Source organism: Melanotaenia boesemani, chromosome 1 (genome assembly GCF_017639745.1).
Source record: "Melanotaenia boesemani isolate fMelBoe1 chromosome 1, fMelBoe1.pri, whole genome shotgun sequence".
In the NCBI taxonomy this organism is placed as follows: Eukaryota; Metazoa; Chordata; class Actinopteri; order Atheriniformes; family Melanotaeniidae; genus Melanotaenia; species Melanotaenia boesemani.
In genome coordinates, this window is record NC_055682.1 from 5176354 (window position 1) to 5194894 (window position 18541).

The 18541-nt window shown below is 39.7% G+C and overlaps 1 protein-coding gene across 2 annotated transcripts in view; it reads right to left on the reverse strand.

Annotated features, from left to right (window-relative positions):
* Positions 1–541: 541 nt before the first annotated feature.
* znf408 (zinc finger protein 408) overlaps positions 542–18541 on the reverse strand; it is a 33988-nt gene continuing 15988 nt past the window's right edge. Inside the window, exons 5-9 of one of the 2 annotated variants that reach the window (XM_041992171.1) lie at positions 14657–15345; positions 12042–12251; positions 11611–11734; positions 6074–6307; positions 542–2381 (exon numbers count right to left, since the gene is read on the reverse strand). In XM_041992171.1, coding sequence (XP_041848105.1) covers positions 1759–2381; positions 6074–6307; positions 11611–11734; positions 12042–12251; positions 14657–15345 — 1880 coding nt within the window. In that variant the 3' untranslated portion in view covers positions 542–1758. Of the gene's footprint in view, positions 2382–6073; positions 6308–11610; positions 11735–12041; positions 12252–14656; positions 15349–18541 lie in introns of both variants that reach the window. The other variant, XM_041992165.1, reaches the window with a different exon arrangement.

Below are 18541 nucleotides of genomic sequence, written 5' to 3' on the forward strand. Positions count from 1 at the left end.
ATTCATTCATTTATCCTTACATTCATTCATTCTTTCTTTCATCATCCCTCCATCCCCATTCATTCTGCCCTTTCATCCATCCTCAGAAAACTTTAAATCTATCCATCCATCCATCATCTTGACCGCATATTCCATTACAGGTCGTGGGTGAGCTGGAGCCTATCCCAGCATTTTAACAGGTGAGGCAGGTACACCCTGGACAGGTCACCAGTCTGTCGCAGGGCCAACACATATAGACAAACAACCATTCACACACACACTCTCTCCTAGGGAGAATTTAGAATAACCAATTAACCTATCATGCATGTCTTTGGACGGTGGGAGGAAGCCAGAGAACCTGGAGGGAACCCACGCATACACGGGGAGAACATGCAAACTACACACAGAAAGGCCACCACCCTCAAGGTTCGAACCTCCCCCAGCCAAGATTCAAACCGGCAACCTTCTTGCTGTGAGGCTGCGGTGTTAACCACCACACCACTGTGCAGCCTATCTATCCATACTTTCGTTATACCAGTAAACACACTCCATCCTGGTGAAATTGATAATCAAGATGTTTTAATTGACAATATTTTTAGAAAAGTCTTGTTTTTTTAGTAGCTTACAGTGAATAGACATAGTATGTGTGGAATTTGGTTACGAAGAGGAGAATGATTGTGCAGTTTGAGCATAAAATCATGAAATGAAAAATACCTTATCTCCAGAGGGAAACTGTAAAATAAAAAAGAGAAAAACAACTTTCTAAAGTTAGAATCAAGTGTCTGTGCAAAAAAAAAACAAACAAAAAAAAAAACAAAAAAAAAAACAACCTCAGACAGAAAGAAAATACGTCTAAACAAGCCAACGTTGTAACATTAACTTCATATTCTCTGTTGTTCTGGATAAATCTGGATTTTATCCTCACTGTCCCAACCGAGACATAACTCACGTTGTTCTAGCTCCTGTTTACAAAAATCAGTCACCACCACCACATGTTCAGTCTGGTTGAGCCAAAGTTTCAGGAGATTTTATATCAAATTATGTAAGATTGTCAGATTCCACAGCCATGAGCCAAAAAGAGAAATCAAGACTATTCATGTGAGGGACAGCGGCCCTCGTCTCTGCTGAATCCTGTCAGCAGAGAAAGAAGTGGATGTGTGCCAGTAATAAACCTGCAGGGAACTGTAACTATTCTGGTTGACTGTACTATTACCCCTTAATGTAGAAGTAAACGGATTAAATTTAATTGTTTCCTGTGTTAGGGGACAAATTATACTCATATTAACACACTGAGTCTGTTGACTCACATATAGTGTCAGCTATTTTTTGGCTGTGTTTAGCTGTTTTATTTTATTTTTTTTAACTCCAGGGAATAACCGGCTCAGTGTGGAAGATGAGATATTTTCAGAGCAATTTCAATGTAACCTGACAGCATAAGTGTTTCGCATCAACAGTAAATGTCAGTGTCGGATGTCAGCAGCTCAAAAGCAAACAGCCCACTGATGTTTTATAATCAGGAAACAGTTTCTGCACACACACACACAAGCAGAAAATGTACCATTTTTATATAAATGTGTGACTTTTCCCTCTAGTTATTGGTATTTTGCTCCATTCCTTTATTTATAATCAGCAGCTAATCACCTCTAATTGGTTCACATCTGCTCTATGGAGGTTGCTGAAAGACTATCAATGAAAACAGACAGATTGGGTAAAAATGTAGATGAGGTGGGATGAAGAAGGTGGGCTCATTTGAAAGCGTCCTGAGGTGATGGTGTTGGGTCACACAGTGTTTATCTCAACTGTCTGAGCCACAGAGCAGAAACCGCTCCCCTCATCCTGTAAGATCAGCAGCTCTCCCACCGTCTCCTCCCCCTGGACCACAATGCACTGCTCTGCTCCTTCGGATATCACCACCTCCACCAGCTCCGGCTCCATCTCAGAGGGTAGTGAGCCGTCTGTGGTGAGGAGCAGGGAGGTGGAGGTTGGTGCAGACAGGTCATCTGCATGGACGTAAACAACGGTGTGTTGAACGTCACCTGAAGATTCTCCGGTCAAAGTTTCAGCTTTCTTCTCCTCTCCTTTTCCTTTTCCTCGTCCTCTTCTCTGCTTCACTAGACCTCCGTCCTTTGCCCCTACCTCCTGATGGAGGAGGCTCTTCTTGGGTCTGCCTCTGACTGGCTTCTGGTGACCGAAGCCTAAAGCCACTAACTCCTGCGCAGCCTCTTCCTTGCTGTGATTTCCTCCCTCCTCCTTCTGAGCTCCTGCCTCAGCCTTGTGCTGGGCCTGATGCCTGAGCAGACTTTGTCTCACGCTGAAAGAGGTGCCGCAGTGGCAGCCGTACGGTTTCTCCTTCAGGTGGGCTGACCTCATGTGCCTCCTCAGTTTGGTGGCCAACGTGTAGCCTAAAGAGGAATAGTACAAAAAATAAACATTTATAAAGCATAATTCTGTATTTTACCAAAACAGAAAGAGATTCATCTGTGGAATTAACATGTTCATTTCATCTAATGCATAAACAAAGTTATTAATAATGCCATAATAAAAATCAGAATTTGGCATTATCTTGGTGAGAGAAGCTGATTTTGGGCATGTAGGCGCCTTGTAACAGCGGTGAACCAAATCCACCAAAATCCACTTTCTCCTTATTTCTAAAGATATGAAGAATTAACCACTCGGTCATCGCATCTGACATTCTGGCCCACACAGCAGTAATGCACTTAATCACTGTGTGCCCTCCACCAAGTAATAGTTGTAGCAGTAGCAGTCGTATTAGTCGTATTAGTATTAGTAGTAGTTGTAGTAATCGTAGTAATCACAGTAGTAGTAATAGATGTAGTCGTAGTAGGGGTTATGGTTAGTAGTTAGTAGTAGTAGTCGTAGTAGAAGTAGTAGTAGTAGTTGCAGTAGAATTAGTAGTAAGAGTGGGAGGCTGCTGGTCCTGGAGGTACCCGGGCTGCTGCACCTCCGGGGGGTGGGGGTGGTTGTTGGGTCTGGAACTGGTCTCCTGGGTTCCCCTGGGCTGGTTCTGATCTTTGTGGTGCCCCTGTCACATTCGCACAATCACTGATCACTGATTCTTTCCAGTTATTTACAAACCTGGATGCTGAGACGGTCACTGTGTCGTCCTGTGGGTTTGATCACCAGAAATACAGTTATGCTCGTGTTTCTTTGTGTTGCTGATATTTTTATTGGTGTGATTAATGATTTTTTTTTAGTTTGTCTGTCTTCTTATAGGTGCTTCTAATTCTAAAAATCGTAACTTTCTGAAATCATTCAGCCCGTTTTGTTACAGTAGACACAGAAAAACAGCAAAAGAGATAGCTTTGAATAAAATTAATCTAAAAATGACGACATATTTGGAAATAAATTGTGAAAGCTGAACACTGAGCAGGGGTTATGAGAACAATGTCTGGACAAGAGAAGAAGAGGAGAAAACCAGACAGATAAGACAACACTGACACAGTTCATTGTAATTTTAACCAGTAGGAGAAGAAACTGAGCTGGTGAATATAAAAAATATCTTTGACAAAATTCAATAGCAAATGACCAACGTCAAGTAAAGTCTGTAGTTTCTTCTTAGTGCTTTAGTTCAGCTGCTTATGTAAAGATTAACAAAACTCGGGTTGTAGTCATCTTTAATTTCATGTTGTAAAAGTCAACCTCTAAACAACTAATAAACACATCTTAAATTCATTTTATTCTTAAATAACTTGAAATGATGCAGCTGTGGTATGAAAATCCTAAGACTTCTGGTCTGAGCTGAGTCCTGGATGTTCAAAAACCCTAAAAACACCTCTGATCTATTCTCTCTAAAATGCCTCCATCAGCTGTCTTCCACTTCATCAATAATGAAACCAGCGAACTAAACAAGTTTTTACTTCAACGCTCCATAAAAAGAACATGTGGACATCCGCAGCATCAGCAGCTGGTGCTTTTTCATGTTTGCAGGACAGAGCAGGCTGCAGCCTGCTAAGAGATAAACAGAAATGGTTGGAGGAAACGGACCAGTCTGATCTTCAGGCCCCTGAAATCATCTTAAACTGTTTCATCTGCTCCCGTTTTCCCCTGCTGAAATTTTACTAATTATTTGATGAAAGAACAAAGTTTGAGCATAAAATGTATGCAAATAACTTTTGAGCATTTTGACATCAGCTTACCTTCATTTTAATATTGACTGTATAACACACTGCCTGGCCAAAAAAAAAAAAAAAGACATCAAGCGACTTTTCTCATGATATTGGAGACTTTTGGAAACTGATGTGACAGCACGTTGACTTCTTCTCAGTGAGCCGCATTTCCGCCCCTCCCCAGTCCACGAGCGCACAGCTGCAGTCAGTGCAGGACTCGTTCACCTCTGCTCCAGGACCAGACTGAAAATGAAACGCGCAAAATTTCCACTAGTTGATCCTGTCCTGGCTTACTGTCAGATATGAATGCCTATTGATAAAGAGTGTGGATGGCATTTAAAAAGTTAAAAGTTGTAGACTCTTGATTAGGGAACAGCTGGAGCTGATAGTTGGCGGATGCATATACACTGTATATTATATATATATATATATATATATATATATATATATATATATCCACACACACACACACACACACCAGACTGACAAACCTGTGCATTGCCTGGAATGACTACCAGAAAGCCTATGACTCAATGCCACATACATGGATCCTGGAACGCTTGAAGCTGTACAAGATCAATTACACTCCAAGAGCCTTCATTGCAAACTCAATGATATTGTGGCAGACCACCCTTGAGGTCAACTTCAAGCCAATTGCACAAGTCTCCATCAAATGTGGTATATACCAAGGAGATGCACTGTCCCTGCTACTGTTTATGCTGTTCTCAACCCTCTCAGCCAATTAATCAACAAGACTGACTATGGCTACTGACTCAGGAATGGGGCCACCATCAGTCACCTCCTCTAAGTCGATGACATCAAGCTGTACGCTGAGAGTGAGCGAGACATTGACTCACTGATCCACACAACCAGGATCTACAGCAATGACATCAGATTGTAATTTGGACTGGAGAAATGTGTCTGAATAGTAACAAAGAGAGGGAAGGTAGTCCATACAGAGGGCATTGCACTCCCTGACGGCAGAATAGCAGATGTTGAGGCCAGTTACAAGTACCTTGACATACCACAAGCAAATCACAAAAACCACGAGGAAGCCACAAGGAAAGCTGCCACAGCCAAATATCTACAATGAGTAAGGTAAGCCCTGAGAGGTCAGCTCAATGGCAAGAACAAGATCCGGGCAACTAACAGCTGCCAGTGATCAGATACCCTGCTGGGATAATAAGCTGGTCAAAGAAGGAGGTTCAGACCACAGATGTTAAAACATGGAAGCTGTTCACCATGAATGGAGGGTTCCACCCCAAATTCAGTGTTCAGAGGCTATACACTAAGTGCAAAGAGGGAGGCTGAGGACAAGTGACCATCAGGACAACTATCCAAGATGAAACATTCAAGCTCCATGAATACATCAGGAAGATGGCCCCAAGGGATGAAGCACTGAGTGAATGTCTCAGACAATGGAACCTGGAGGATGAAATGGAGGAACTATCATGGGAGGACAAGTCCCTGCATGGGATGTACCACCGACAGATAGCTGAAGTAGCAGAAATGTCCTACCAATGGCTAGAGAGGGATGGACTGAAGGACAGCACAGAGGTGCTAATCATGGCAGCACGGGAGCGATTGCCCTTGAGTACCAGGGCAACCGAGGCCCAGATCTACCACACCAGGCAGGACCCCAGGTTCATGCTTTGCAAAGGGGCCCCTGAAACAATCCCGCACCCCACAGCAGGGTGCAAGATACTGGCAGGCAAATAATGCATGGAACGCCACAACCAAGTAGCCAGCATGTATATATATATATATATATATATATATATTTAATTTCTGAAAGCTCCCAATATCTACGTTGAACTCTGATAGATATATTGTGGCATACAGTGGTATACAGAGTATCCTTATATTGGTTTGGTGCTGCAACCCAAGTCATAAAGAGTTGGTCTTTCCTGGGGGGAAACCATTTCGTCAAAAATTCGATCTTGACTCTAATATTTTCATATTTTCACCTTTTCCGCAGATGAAGCAGCGATGGGGTCTCTCTCCAGTGTGCAGTCTCTCATGTGACTTTAGACTGTGGGGGTCCCTCAGTGATTTTCCACAGTGGCTGCAGAGGAAGCCCCCTCCAGTGTGGGAGAACATATGCCGGCGGAGATCTGTTTTCTGGGAGAAGGTCTGGCTGCACTCGGAGCAGGAAAACGGCCTCACTCCGCTGTGAATTCTCAGATGGCATTCCAGGTTCCCTGAGACGAAGAGACAGATATAGTTTATGTTAAAGAGAAAAGGGGAGGGGGTGGTTCACAGCGTGAGGGAGGCAGGATGAATATTCATCTGTCCAATAATGTGTGAAGATTAACCTCTCAACAGTAAATTAATGCTGTCACATTGATGGATGATAGCAAGAATTGTAGGAATTGATCACAGCTGGAAGCATTCTCTCAGCAGACTGAAAACAGCAACAGGGAAGCAGTCTCTCTTTGGACAATAACTGAGTCGAGTTAACTCATCAATGAGAAACACCTACAAAGTCACAATTAAAAGAAGGCATTAAGAGGATAATAATGGTTTCAGTGTGTTGGAAAAAGAGTACACTAGAGGACTGAAGCCAACTGTTTCTTTCATTGTTACAACTCTGAATCAGTTTTACTCAGTGCTGTGTCTATTTTTTAATTTTTTTCTTTCCAACAAAACCACAGGCCCAGTAACCAGATTTGGTATCAGGCAGGAGACCATGATCCAGTCTTTCTCTTTTGCTTTAGGTGTGTTTCTTGTGCAACTTTAAGCTGAGTTTATCATTGACAAGAACTGTTGGTGAATTGGGATATACTTGCTGGGAAATACTTGCTGTTAGCAACACGTCCATGCGCATGGCAACACGTTGCCATGCGTTCCTAGCATTCGTTTGGTAAGAAAGCCACTCTCATTGATGCGAGGTAACGTGTCACAAGCACTCATGCAAACAAGACCATGAACATGAGGTCAGAGGAAAACACAGTGGAGGATAGTTTTAAAGCATGACTCTCGGGTCTTGTCTGCAACTACTGGCATTTTTGTGATTTTTCCTCCCCATCGCGCAGTGACAAACACTCGCACCATAACAGTTGGCAGCAGATTGGAAGTGTTTTGGGAGTTGATGGTGTCAAGCTGTGTGTCTGACTACTAGCTAGCTAACACCTAAACATGCTGTCTTCCCTTCTACCTTGGCAAAACAGCCGTGAAGGAAATCAGATCTGTCCTTGATGGATTGAAGAACCAAGTAAACAATCTTCTTCAGCAGTTTTTACAGGAATGCATGTGGATGTCATGGAGTTACAGACTGTGGATGAATTTTCTGAAGAGCCAGAAACATGCAGCAGAAGTCAGAGTGCAGAACTAAAGTTACAGGAGTAGCTACAGTTGCAGGAGTCATGCTAATAGAAAGCTGAGGAATACTGCTAACACCAGTCTCAATTTCGCCTTATAATTTACAAACTTTTATCAGAGACAGATGGGATTAATGGATAGGACTGCTGGGTTGAATTTCTAGTTCAAGCTGAGCTGATATGCGTCTGGTCTGCTGGATCCTCGGAACTTTAAAAATAACAGAATATATGCAGCATAATTTATCAATGTTGGTTACTAACCAGATAAGATAACCAGAATATGTTATATCTTGAGTGTGCATTTGCGATTTTGTATCTAACAAGTTTGTTTCTGCTGACAGCTGCTCCGTTTCCTCGTTAGTGTGTTTAATTTGAGCTGATGTGAGATCTGTAAGTTTAGAGTTTCAGTGTCACGCCTGCAGCGTCTAAGGGCACAGAACACTGCTCATTTAATAAAATCTAAAATAAATTTTACGTCAATAATGTTTGGCTCAGTGGTTAATATCACATTATTCTGTGATGAACTCAGGAAATATGCTTTGCTCGAACGGTAAGAAATCATAAGCTGTGTAAAAACTGAGTCCAATAGGACCAGACAAAGAATAAAGGCTTAGAAAGTGGAAAAAATGACAGAAGATTTAAAGTAAGTGTGGATGTCTTAATATTAGTGTGACATTCGTGCATGTGAAATGTTTCGCTCGATCATGCAGACGTGCACACGGGGGCTTGCAACGCGACACAAGAAAGCTGAAAAATATTCAGCTTTTGTTGCTCCTGCATGGCACTTCAACCAACCAGTGAGGGTTTCCGTGACTGACCAATGAGCTGACAGCAGGCTAGACAGTGAAGTCTGTAAACACTGGAGGAACAGATCATTTTAGCTGTTTCTGAGTTTACCATACTTTATGATACTTCATGTGAAGATTATAGAGGTCCTGGATTTATCTGGATCAGCTTTGAGGTCTGCCATCAAATGATGACATTCACCGTGCTGTTTCCTTGTTTGTAAAACAGGATGAACCCAGGGTTGTTTTTCTCTTTTCTACAGTAGAGTCAACAAGATTTCTGTCAACTCGAGCAAAATCTTTTGACTCTTCATCCTTAATGTCTTGTCTGTCACGGACTGCTTTAAAGATGTCAAAATTCCCTCCAGTGTCATAACCAATCAAATTTTTGGGAGACAGCGTGATGCTCGCTGATGTTTGTCGCATCCGGTGTGTTGGATTCCACTTGGGTGGAGATGAGTTTGACCTGTTGCTGTCGTTATTCGCCTCCCCGTGTGTGGAGCCCATAAGACTATTTTTCTACTTCACCGATCAGGAGAATATTTTCACAAAGTAGTTAAACATCCACAAATCAGCAACAAGACTCTAAATTATCATGCAAACAAAACATAGTGTTCTGTGATGCTAAATAATTTAGAGGCTATGATAGAAGCAGACAGCATACTTGCATTAAAATTTAATTATTTCACCTGGCTTTCAATTATTCATTCTGTCCATATGGCCTTCTACAGAAACAAAAATGTTCCCACTCCTGGGTTAAAGCAAAACCTTTAAAGGGCATGTTCTTTATTTATTTTCTTTCAACAGGAGTAATGTCAATGTAATTGCCAGGAGGGTGAAACGAAAGTAAACACAAAGGTTTTTATTTATTTTTCAGAAGCAGTGCAATAAATATTGAGCTAAACTCTTCTTATAACTTTCCAACTGGAGACAAAATCTTCAATATGAGGGTTAGGCCCCTTGGTACCAAACCACCTCTGGCTTTTTTACATTTTATTTCTTTTTGTCTAACTGATTTATTTTATTTACTCTTATGTATTTAAGTTTATATTAATTAATTATTAATAATTTATTTAACATTCACTCCTTTTCTTCTTTCTTTCTTCTTCTTTCCTATTGTTATTTTTTTACTTATATTGTACTGGATTTATTTATATTAACCAGCACAGCCTACCTGAGTATTGCTGCTGACCATGTCCATCCCTTTATGACCACAGTGGAGCATCTTCTGATGCTACTTCCAGCAGGTTAATGCACCATGTCACAAAGCTCAGATCATCTCCACCTGCTTTCTAGAACATGACGATGAGTTCACTGGACTCCAACGGCCTCCACAGCCACCAGATCTCAGTCCAGTAGAGCAGCTTTGGGATGTGGTGGAACGGGAGATTCTCATCATGGATGCAGCCGACAAACCTGCAGCAACTGTGTGATGCTGTCATGTCAATATGGAGAAAACCTCTGAAGGAGGTTTCCACCACCTTGTTGGATCTATAACACCAAGAATTAAGGTGGTTCTGAAGGTAAAAAAGGGACCAACTTGGTACAAGTAAATTTCTAAGCTGCTCATAACTGAATGTTTCTTTTATGTAAGTTGCTAAGGGAGACTTAAAATTGCCAGAGCAAGAAAGTTGATTAGTTGGCAACAGTGAAACAAAGCTAAGTTAAACACATCTTGACTAGTCTTCCTGTTAGCACAGAGACGACACTGTCTTCTCATACAAACTGACAGCCAGTGTATATTCATACAACTTCATAACATCAAAGTGCTCTTTGTTTTCCAGAGAATCCCTGGTTGGTTGCTATAGAGACGTCATCAACCGTCGACCCAAATGAGAGAAACTGCACGTGTCTTCGTGCTGCATGGTTTGTTTAGCTTGTTGAAATGTTGTGTGACATTATAAATAATCAGTAACAGTTACACAAAGTACAGGGAAGTCATGATGTCAGCAAACGGCTGCGTTGGTGTATAAAAATATCTCCACAGTTTAATTTTACAACCGTGGTGTGTATATATATATTTTGTCTTAAGGATAAATGTGCGTTAGCAAAGCCAAGAATCTTCAGTTGACTGCAGCTTATTATAGCAGAAGCAGCGCACTTTGCCTCACGTTAAGGGCACCGCCGATGAAAAAAATGACACTTTTATGGAAGAGGTGCAGAAAGAAAAGACCAGGAATGTAAATACTGTCGAATCCACAATCTTTTATGGAAAAAAATCTGGATTAATCAAACTCTTTATGTACTGTTCAAAACAGCATGAAACATTGTCTGCATATAGAAATGAATACGAGGATAAATAAAAAAGCTGGAACGAGTCAAGGTCACCTGCTCCTTTGGTTAAAAACAGACAGACATAAAATGTTTCTGTGAAATTTCTGGAACAGGTAGTAAAACTATGTAATTCTTTGCTAATTTTTAAAGGATAAAAGCATTAGTAGTTTCTAATGTAATTAAACTTTCTCAACTGACTTTCTCTATATATACACACACACACACATATATATATATATATATATATATATATATATATATATATATATATATATATATATATATATACACATGTACATATATGCAAAAAATGGTTTATAGTCCAGAAAATATGGTATGTGAATAGTAGCATTTGATCATTTTCAGATTCTGGTCATTGTTACCTTTTATTTTGATTTATTATATATTTACTATTATTTATCTATAAATGCCATAATCATCTTAATGTTCTTTCTATTAATGATGACCTGCAATCTGGTCCTGGGACCAGGTCTGTTGCTTTATTTATTTTAAACTGACAGACTGCAAAACTAAATTACCCATCAGGGATAAATAAAGTTGTTTGCACCAGATTGAGCTGAACTGAGTGGAAAAAACTTTGAGCTATGAGAAAGATAGAACAGCACTGGTCAGGACCACTTTAAAGGATTACAACAAAGTCTTTTAGATTACAAATAAAGTCTGGATCAAGATATTTGCACAAGTACTTTTACTTAAAGATGTAGACAAGTTTAAAAGTCGGTTATATGTGATGCTATGGGTAGATTAAATTACAAATGCAGAGGCACTCTGCATCACCTGGCTCCAGCCTGTGTGTACTTTTACTTTGTTAAATACGTTTTTTAAACTCCATGAAAAACACTCTACTCAACAACTACTTGATTACTTAAAAAAAATCTAGTCTAAAAATATAAACTGGAAACCCAAATAATTCTACAAGTTTTTACTGTGTGAGCTTTCCTTTGCAGTATGTGTTGCATCATGTTTCTGGGGGGGTCCGTACAACCTGTTGGCCTTCAGTAAGCCCTGCTGTCACACAAACATCTGGCCACAGCATCATCATGCAGCTGATCTTAGCGATCAGCTTGCTGCAGCTGCAGATCACACCTGTGTTCCTGACGTTACCTTTCTGACTGAAGCACTTCCCGCAGTGCTGACAGATGTGGGGCTTTTCCCCAGAGTGGAGCTTCATGTGATTCCTCAGGGAGTTGGTGTTGGCCAACAGCTTGAGGCAGACTGTACACTGAAGCTGGAGGGGAGAAAATCAAAAGAAGTTGCAGCAGGTTGTCCTTTTTCCCTGTTTTTGAATACTATGCTCTGGGAGAAAAGACAAGACTTAAATGCAAATTGAAAGATGTAATGTGAAAGTCTGGGATAGCTGAAGGGAAAAGAAGAAGCAGTACTTAAAATAGTCCTCCTGTGTGACTGCAGATGTTAGGAGAAGTACTGAACAAGGCTGAAAAATGGCTGCATTCAGCTGCCCATTGCTCTTCTTAGTAAATCTGCTATAATTTGTTTCTGTCACCAGATATGAGAGAAGAAGCCTTTGAAACTACCTTTGGGGATTGTGTGTAGATCATACTGCTGCAGTGAAGGAGGCGGTGGACACGTAAGGAGGGGCGTCGTGCAAATGCTTTGCCACAGTGCTCACAGGTGTAAGGCTTCTCCCCGGTGTGCAGAACCATGTGCTCCTTCAGGTCTCGCTTCAGACCATAGGCTTTATCACAGTGAGGGCAGGAGAACGGACGCTCACCACGGTGACTCATCTGAAAATAAACTCCATTATTATTTGTAATGACACATGCAAGCATCACTGCCATTGTCATCCGCCACCAGGATGGGAAAATTGCTACCTGACATGATGACTAAGCTCCTAAACATCAAGGGAGATGTCTGAAAGGAAAAAAAGTTCCTCTTAACATTGCACTAAAACACTTGTGTGCAATGCTGAGCCAATTTGCTTTGATAAGTGTTTTTTATATACCTGAAGAAGGCTGAACAAAAAGGCTAACAATTCTGATGTTTCACCTAAAATATTGACTGCAGATATCGTTTTCATGCCAGTCACTCTGAATCAAAGATGTTTTTGTGGATTTATCGATTAGGACCACTGCAGAAGGTATTGGATGGGGAAAAAAGAGAGCAGAAGAGAAGAGAGGAACTAAAAACTTCTTACTGTAAAATCTCAGATTATTACAGATTCATTGTTCCCATCTATATGTGAGCTCTTAAGTTTAGGACCAGGGTCATCATGATTATACATGTTTTCCAACAGAGAACTGATAATGTTATAATTTTTGTTAAGTCTGACCCCTGATCATAGCTTGGCATAAAACGTGAAGGACGCAAGCCGATGAACTGCAACAGTCAGTGTGTATAAAAAAAAGCTACTGCTTTTTTAAGATACACAGATTTTTCTTTGGAATACTGATGAAAATGTGTGCAGATTTCACAACTTACAATAAAGCTGATTGTTAAAGACGAACTACAGTCCCTCTAGAAATGGCTGCATCCTTCCTGTACTGTGAGACCTCTCTAGCCAGTCGTATCTTTTACTCTGTTCATTTCCCTTTTCCTCTCTTTCTCCAAAAATGTATTCTTGATATTCTTGCTTAATCAGCCACAGTGCATGTTCACTGTTGATATCCACTTGCCAGCGTGTGACACTGTGTGTAAAGCAGAACTCAGTGTGTAAAACTTGTCAGCTTGAATGTGCATCTCGGCTCGTGGTGTGAAGGTTTGAAATAAACTCAGCCAAGAACTGAAGCAATGTTTGAGTTTGACTGTGTTTAAAAAAGGCTCAGACTGGTGATGTGCAACAAGAACCAGTGATGAAAACCTGTGGGGAATTGGAATGGGTGGCTCTAGCGTTGTAAATGGGATTATGCATATGAGTGAGCTCAGGGTGGTTGGTGTATGTTGGTGGGTGTATGTGTGAGTGAATGCAGGTGTCAATATATGGCTTGATGGGAATGAGAATGTGAAATTACCTCTTTAAAATTTAATAGGGAAATAATAGATTACTTTTTCCCTTTGCTATACAGTGTATATATTCTTATTTTCTATGGATTCATGGGACTCAGAAAACAGGAGGATTGTAAAGGGTAATTGCTGATTACTGGAGTAGGATTAAATAAGATTAGCTTCTTCCTACCACCTTTCAGACATGTTAAGTGGATACTTTTTTATGTGTGTTATACATGTTGCTGTGTGAGTGTGTGTTTGGGAGGATGTGTACAAATATGTAGAAGTGCTTATAGACAGATGTATGCATGGTGGGTAGAGATTTATTTAGACTGTATAGACTTATTTTATGCATATCTATATATGTACACATAGTTTCAAATCAGTGTTAAATATTATTTTCTCATTGTGTTGGTTTGTAATGTGTTTGGTTTAGTGATGTTGACATGTTTGGAATAAATCAAATCAAAGATAGTAATATTTTTTTTTTTTTTATAAATTCTGCTCTCTGCCTTTTAGTCTCCAATATCATTCAAATGCAGCCAGATGCTACTTGTTTATTTATTTTTTTATTCTTTCCTGATGTGCTTGCATTTAACTCCAGCTGCCCTGTCGCTCTCTGTTGGTTTGTGAACTTGTTCTATACCATTACACTGTCTTCGGAACATCTGTCCCCCCTTCCTTCTTTTATAATCTTAGTCATCCTAGCATGTGATTGGCCACATGGTGTGCCCATCAAACTGCTCGGCCTTTGCTGACGGAGCAGCAGCAGCAGCTGAAGATTTGGCTCTCCGCGACAGGAGTCAGCGGTGCCTGCTTGCTTCAAAGATGCATCACTAATTCGTCACCTGCCAAAAAAGTTTGTTTTTATTTATACCCCCAAAAAACTGAATTTTAAACTGCATTTGACAGGTTGATGGGTTTTAGATCTCTGAGATTTATATGAGGATATCCTTTGTTTAGAAGAGATGACAATAAATTTGTTCCTTTTAAACAGGTTCCAGTATGTTTAGTGTGAATATGGCCTGGACCACAGTGAATGTTGCACTCAACAATGAAGCACAGAGGTGAGAGTGGCATGATACGGGGCTGCAAAAGTGCAAACTGCAAAAGTGCAAAACTTTGGACTTGAACAACAAAGAAGAAAGAGAACCTAAAATAAAGAAAATAAAGAAAATGCTGAAAGAGGATCACAACCACGACCTACCTGATGAGCTCTGAAGCTTTCTGTTGAGGTGTAGCTTTTCCCACAGTCTTGACAGGTGAAGGGTTTTTTGTCTGTGTGGCTGAACTGATGTTTCTTCAAGTGACCGATCTGGTAGAACTTCTTACCACAGGTGGAACATCTGTACCGCCTCTCTCTGATCTCTGCCTCACACTCAGGGATCTCCTCAGTTGGATGTTCTGTCCCTTTTGCCTCAGCTTCAGGGTGGGATGTGTTTGACGAGACAGTGGGGTCCTCAGAGGAGCTCCTGCTCTGTCCCTCTGTCTGTTTGGGTTGTTCAGGGTGGCGTTTCACCCGGTTGGTCAGGGTGTGAACTCGTCGTGGTTTAGCAGCCAGACGAGAGCTGGAGCGGACGGCAGGAGGAGCAGGAAGGCCTCTTGAGTCTGTTTCTTTATCTACTGAGTTGGAGTGTGACTGTCTGTCCACATCAGAGTGTCCACCTGCTGCTGAGTCAGGACTCAGCTCAGATGGGACAGTCTTAACTCTCCTCTTCCTGCTGCTTGTCGGAGGTTGACTTCTCTTTATCCATTTGTGAGGGTTTCTGTGTTGTTCTTCTACCTCATCCTCCTGAGATCTCTCCTTCTGTTTCTCATCTGTGTCTTCTTCTTTTCCACGAAAGACGTTGCTGCTGGTAAATACATTCACTGGAACTGTTGTCTGATTCCCTTTGTCTTCTGTCCAAAAAAATAAATAAATATAGTAAATCACCATCAGTATCATTAAGATATCTATATTTTTATCCATTCCAGTTTCTTAAATACAGAAAAAAAGGTTGCAACTTCATCTTGTTTTATACATTTATAAACTCAATATTTTGGGGTTTGAGACTTTGTCAATGTTGTTTTAGGTCCTGGATCACTGAAACATTTTTAAAATCTTTTTGACCTGTCTTTAAAAGCCATTGTTTCACTAAAACAACTCTTACAAGAGTAAGAAATTATCTTTTGTTCAAAGCTTAAGCTAGATAACTCTACCAAACTTACTGATGTTTGATTTAAACACACTTTAATTGAAGATTTACATCTTTCGATAGAGGTATACCCCAGAGTTCTGTCCTCGGTCCTCGCTTGTTTATATTCTATATTCGGCTTCCTATTAGCTTTTCTTTATTTTGGGTTATATGACGTTCACATCAATAGTCAGTGTCAGTGTTTTCTGTGTAGTATACTACTTTATATAAATATTTCTTCTTATATATACTTAACTGATCAGCAGTAATTTTATGGCCACTGACGAGTGAAGTGAAATATGTTGGTTACCTTTATGTTATGTGGCAAAAAAGGTCATGTGTGAAGATTTGAATGAATAGTAAACTAGTAAAACTCTGAAATTAGATAGTAAGATATTTAAATGTCTGGATTAAAGAATGTCCATAACTGCAGCTTTTTGTAGTGTTCGTGGTCTCAATACTTGCCAGAAGTGGCCCAAAAGAGGAAAATCTGTGAAATCATGTGCCGAGAGAAGACTGAAGCATGGTGTTTGATTGAATGGATGAGTTGCTGTAGATTATTTAACGTAAACATTTTGTCTAAATATCTCACAAAAAGCAACAAAACCATCAGAATTTGCCAATTTTATAATAAATATTTAAGGCTATTATTTTAAGGAATAACTTGATCCTGTGGTCTGTCATTTGGATTATTACACTTAGTTATGCATAGAACTGTGCTTTCTGTATGTCTGGAAAACAAAATTATCTTCTAATCAAACTTCAATACAAACATTTTTTTAAACAAGCCCATGTTCTTTAAATACTTACATGTACATGCAACTTGTAAAGTATTTAGTTTAAAATTCCGATCTGGTTTCTGTCTTGTTCCCCTTGAAAGATATCTAATGTTTTTATTCTGTTTCATTGCCTCATTTTGCCCCTTCATCATTTTATTCATTTATATCAAAGCCTCTTTTATCTCCTTGTTATTGCATTCTTCCAAATATAACGGTTTTCTCTTTATTTGTAAATAATAAGACAACATTGTATGTCCCCTGCAGGGATCAATGACTTCTTATCCGATTATGTTTAATTTAGTATTTATAACTGTTTTGGAGAGGCATTGAGGATTTATAGGCTCAAACTGTTTAAATCAGTGCACTACAAGAGCAGTTTTAATCAGATACCCACAGTCTGTTGCTGCTGGGTATTTTCTGCATGAAGCTCCTCCTTAACGTCCTATCAATCACAGAATATAAAAGCTCCACAAAGCAGAAATAATAAAGGATTAGCGGAGCTGGAGAGCATCCTTTTCACTTTAATACTAAAGTGCTTTAATAGTTGTGCTTGTGTTTTCTTGCTTATCGTTTCCATTTGAATTATTAATTTTGTATTTTGAAAGAGATTATTCCTCCTCTAATTATTCATCTCTTGCTATTATTTTGTTTTAAGTTTATTTTTGCAACAGCAGTGTTTTTTTTTCTTACAAGATCTCAGCTGAAAATAACAGATGTTAAACGTCATCAGTGAAGTCATTCATCCACTCAGTCCTTTGTGTTGCGCAACTCCTTTAACTTAGACTATAATCATAAAAGTTAATAATAAATAAAGTTTGGGGTATCTTAATTCCTTAAGTGATGACACAGTGGAGATAAATGTTGCTCTAGCTAGCTTTATAAGGTGGAAAATAGGAAAGAATATAAAGTGGACTGAGGCAAAGCAACCACTACCCACTTTTATCAACACTTCATATGTTTTATATTAATGCCATCAATCTATGGTGCCAACTCAATATTTTCCAGCAACAATTTGATCCTCTTAATGTCATCAGCTGTACAGTCAATGCCCTCTCAATTTAGATAGAAACCAGGTTAGAAAATGTTTCAGATGTTATAGGACAGAGATTAGAAGAATGAATGTGCAAACCATAAATCTTCAGTAATAAGGAGCCATGTCGAGTATCACAGTATAAGTGTTTCAAATAAAAAAAAAGACTAAATTTATGTTTTTTCACTAAGTGAAAACTGTGAATACATATGCAGTATCTCACGGACAGTTTAGCATAGGACATGACAATCCAATATCCACAATAAATGCTGTTTTCTTTTAACTCATGTATGTAACAAAATCAAAGGTCAGTGGCAGAAATTATTAATGTACCATAAAAACTGTGTTTCTATTGGTATCTAAACACTGTACTAAAATAACTTATGTTTGGGCTTTCATGGCAGCTTCCGTATTTGTGCCACCATTTTTGATATGGTATCCCTGATTGGACAAACAATCCTCTGAGCTTTAAAACTGCAGTACCAGCTTTGTTTGGCAGGAGCAAGAGAACCATCTGGGGTAACGGCTTAAAAGGGCCACAGAAGAAGACGGTACACATAAGTTACCTGTAGTGCAGTCATTGCTGCATCTGAGGCCACTGGATCCACTCACAAATAAAATCATGTTTATGTCCAGAAGAATTTTGGCCACTGATGGCCACCATCCGTTTATAACTATACTAGGCATTTGAAGTAATTTCTATGTCAATCTTTACCACCAGATGTCAGTATTTTTTACAAATTATACCTTTAAAGTGAATGTGAATGTAAGTGATCAGCTTTCTACGGTTCTTCTCTTTAGTTTGTATCTAAAGCTTTTCTGCGGGGTTAAAAGTTTATTTCAAAATATGGAAACAAGTTTGCTGGTTTGAATCTGCAGAACACCACCTGGATGCTCCACACAGAACAGCCTAATAATCTAGACACCTTCCTTGGTTACTTGATAGGATGCCGTTAAATTCTGTAAGTCTTTATGTCTAATTCAAAGATCTTAACCCACAATAGAAATTAATTCAGTTTATCTAGAAGCACTCTTGTGTCCTATCAAAACACTTAAGAAATGTGGCTCAGTTGCCTCCATTTTCTGGACAGTTACTTTGCAAATTTAAC